This window comes from Buceros rhinoceros, unplaced genomic scaffold, assembly GCF_000710305.1.
Source record: "Buceros rhinoceros silvestris isolate BGI_N320 unplaced genomic scaffold, ASM71030v1 scaffold35912, whole genome shotgun sequence".
Taxonomy (NCBI): Eukaryota; Metazoa; Chordata; class Aves; order Bucerotiformes; family Bucerotidae; genus Buceros; species Buceros rhinoceros.
The window spans coordinates 1-3,709 of NW_010400093.1; the positions used below are offsets into that span (position 1 = coordinate 1).

Sequence of the window (3,709 nt, forward strand, 5' to 3'; positions counted from 1 at the left end):
TAGTGGCTTGATTTCAAAAGGACTATCTTTGTGCGTGAATTTTCAGGTGTCCGCTAAGAAGGCAGAACTATGATTACAGCATACACCTCCTCACAGTTTTGTACCACGAATCTTGGGTAAGCTGTTGTTAATAACTCACGTTCTCTAATGTGCTGTCTTGTAACTTACAAAGTTCCATGACTGTTCCAATTTAATTAAATTAAATTATCTTAGATTCCTATCCTTTTCCACTTTTCTTCAAGTTCAACCAAGGTAGGTTGTTTATGTTTGAGTCTTAGTTGTGCAGTCAATTTAGAGCGCATTTCTTTTATCTTTGGAAGTGCTGTTTTGTTGTTTTCCTCTTTTCAGAAATTCTACAGTTTTTTACTTTGATAAGAGATTCTTTCTCAGTACTGTGCTTCTACAACGAGCCTAAAACTGATCCTTAGCCTAGCAGAATATACCTTAATTCTCAGGATTCCTAAACACACCTTTAATTCGGCAGCATGCTTATGCACAATGTTCAAATGTTAATCGAGTGCGTCCAGGGAAATGGTGTACGCAGCGATTGTCACCTGCTGCCTGTGCATTCTTAACAGTGAACATATTTAAAGATGAAAACAAGTCCATTCCAAAAAACCAGAGGGGTGTGTTACTGGCTTTAAAGCTATCAAAACTAACATAGAGCAAAGTACCTACATTTTGCCTGATTCCAGACTCTTTACTTGTTACTTAGAATTGGTCTTTTCTTGGGCTCTTCCTGGACTGTGGTAAATCACGGCTGTAATTTGGAATTATTCTGCCTCTTAAATGCTCTCTCACAAATCTTGCCTCAAGCTCAAGGGAGTGAGGATTTGGCTGGTTTTCTGAGCTTCCTTTTGCTCAGAAAAGGGACATCCTCCCCACCTTCTGATAATTTTAGGATTTCATTGCATCAGAGTTAATGTCCTGAAAAACATCAAAAATTACTGTAAATCCTTAAATATTTCTACCAAATAGGTATAATGCAAACTTTTCTATAAAATTCAGGTTATGGTGAATTGGGAATTTAAAGTAGTACATAGATGTGCTCTTTTAAATGAGTTGTAGCTGATTAGCTACAAAAATTTTACACTTACTGTTTTCAGTTGTTTTATAGTATTTTAATTAAATCTCCATATTTAGCATTTTTATGAACTTCAGTGTTCTTGATTTTGATCATTGCAGTGATGACATGAAAAACATAATAAAGAGGATGAGCTATATTTCCCTTTCACTGGAAGTTGTCTTGAAGGATTCATTTTGTAATTATAGAGTGCATCAAATTAAATTCAGCTTATACTAACATATGAAAAGATATATTTACTTTAGATGTCAAGTGCTTTGTACACATGGATATTTTTCTCCCCATCAGCATTACAATGCATTGCAAATCTTAAATTAATGACAGATCAGTTTCCAGTATTAAGCAATGACAAGAGAGCTAGACACTGCTCACTTTATTAATTCCAGACGAACACCACATCTGTCCTTTGCTCTAGCATTACTCGGTGATGGAAGGACAGGGCTATACGATATTGCTACGTGAGTGTTCAGTGTGTATTGAATATGCACAATTCTCTTGCTCCTTTATTACCTTTCAACTTCCATGTTAATATTTGATGAGTTCATCAATCAGTAGTAATTGTCTTTGATTTCCATGAAGAATTAATGGTCTCTTGAGACAAGTTTTTTTATTTTGTGTGCCATGTTTTGTTTTGTGGTTTGTTTGGGTTTTTTCCATGATCAGTTGTAAAGCCTCTTAATAATTTGCTGAAAGATGGTTTGGATACATTTTGTGAAGCATAAGCAAACAATGCATAGTTTATTTTCATCTGAGTGAACTTTAATACTGGAGAGGGCTGGACGAGGGCTTGGCCTTCCATGTAGTAACATCAGTCCTGTTTACAGAGCTAATTGCAAGATTTTCCAGTAGAGTAGTGCTACATGTTTTCATGCATATGTGAGATGGAATTCAGTAAAAAAATGACAGCAGTGGTCCATTCTTGCTAAGCGAAGGGAAAGCTGGCTGCATGTAAGTTTCTCCCTCAATCCTGGAAACTTTGCCTACTACCCCTATAAACATGGCATAACAATAATTTATGTTAATAACTGGATTACTGAATTTTGTGAACCAGCAATGTGAATATATAAAAGGAAAAGTTGTACACAGATATACCTCAGGAAGTGTAATTTTGAGCATAATTATGAGGGCCGCTCCAAGAGTACTGCCTCCTGTTTTATTATGTTGGCCCACGATGTCGGGGTGGATGTTGGTGGTGCGGCAGTACAGGTTGACCCTTCCCACCAACACTCGGTTAAATTTTGTTGCCGTGCGGCAGCCCGCCGAGGTTGACCCTTCCCGCCAACACTCGGTTACATTTTGTTGCCGTGCGGCAGCCGGCAGCAGAGGGGCAGTCTGGCAGCACGGCGTCTGACATGGCAGTGCCTGTGGAGCAAAGGTGTGGGACTCAATCCCTCCATGCGGAAAAAATTGCACCCACTGACATTCATCGACGCTGCTGAACGTTTATGGACACCAAACAGTGGGTGTGAGCACAGTGAGGCGGTGGGTGACAGGTTCCAGCAGTGGTGACAGTGACGGTGGGTCACCTCCGCTGGTGCAGAGCATTACCAACGCTGCAGGCAGGTTCTTGTCCATCATGTTAGGAACTGTGTCGAAAAACAGCGTTTTATAGCTCAGAATTTGCTCTGTCAAGTAGTGTTATTGTGCCCTTGGTATCTGTTGTAGTTTCCATGGAAACTGTGTGGAAATAGGTATTAGTTTCAGAACGACCACATTTATTCTAATTGTCAGTGATGCATAATTATTTTATTAGAGTTATGAACTAGACTAAAAGTAGTTTAGGAATCTGAATCCTTTTTAAAATGACAGTTCACGGCACACGCAACAATACCACAAATAGGTGCTCTGAAGCTCCACTATGTAGAGATGTATTTCCAGCAGTAAGTTGTTCTTAACATAATGTGTGAAGAGTTTTAATTCTCTCTCTTTGTATGCAGGCTTAGAAGAAAAAAAATTATCACTGTGTCAACAGTGGCCTCTGTATTGCAAATTTTCTTATGCGCTTTTCCAGTGTTGGCTTCAATAAAAACCCAGGGCGTCCACAGCTCACTAATTCTATTGCTGTTAAAATTAGAGGGCTCAGGTGGTATTAGTTTGCAAGAATCCTTGTCATAATGGAGTTGAAGTTGAAATATGCAAAAAGTGTGTGCAGACAAAATAGAAATGAAAGTGGGGGGAGGGATTACCAGTGATGATTAAAGGTATTGTTCTGCCTCAAGGCTCTGAATATATTAAGGGATTTCTTTCTTTGATTGCAATGTGGAGAATAGAGTTTGTTTGCATTTAAATAAGTGAGTAAAAGAAAACATGGCAAACAGGTCTCTGAGAAGTACCATAACCAAAGGGAAGCATCTTGATAGGTTAATGCACTGACTAGCAGTCTCCTGTCTTCTAACCTGCTAGCAATCAATGAATGATGCAGGAAGACAGACTAGCCCAGTTGTGAAAGACTTTGAAGATACGTTGGAAGCTTGAACCTGGTGTAGTGAAGCTTTCAGAGGAGTGCAGGTGTTTTTTATAATTATGTGTAAGAAGTCCCTTTTTTTGCATGAATGGAGAAATAAGAAGAAAGGAAGGAATTGAAAGGAAGGAACAACTTCACTTTTTTTTTTTTTTTTTTTTTTT

General features: G+C 38.6%; 1 protein-coding gene across 1 annotated transcript in view; it reads left to right on the forward strand.

Moving 5' to 3' along the window:
* Positions 1-46: 46 nt before the first annotated feature.
* LOC104489566 (28S ribosomal protein S35, mitochondrial-like) overlaps positions 47-3,709 on the forward strand; it is a gene marked incomplete at its 5' end in the record, with an annotated part of 11,964 nt that continues 8,301 nt past the window's right edge. The window contains one exon of the mRNA XM_010131738.1: positions 47-116. Coding sequence (XP_010130040.1) covers positions 47-116 — 70 coding nt within the window. The remainder of the gene's footprint in view (positions 117-3,709) is intronic.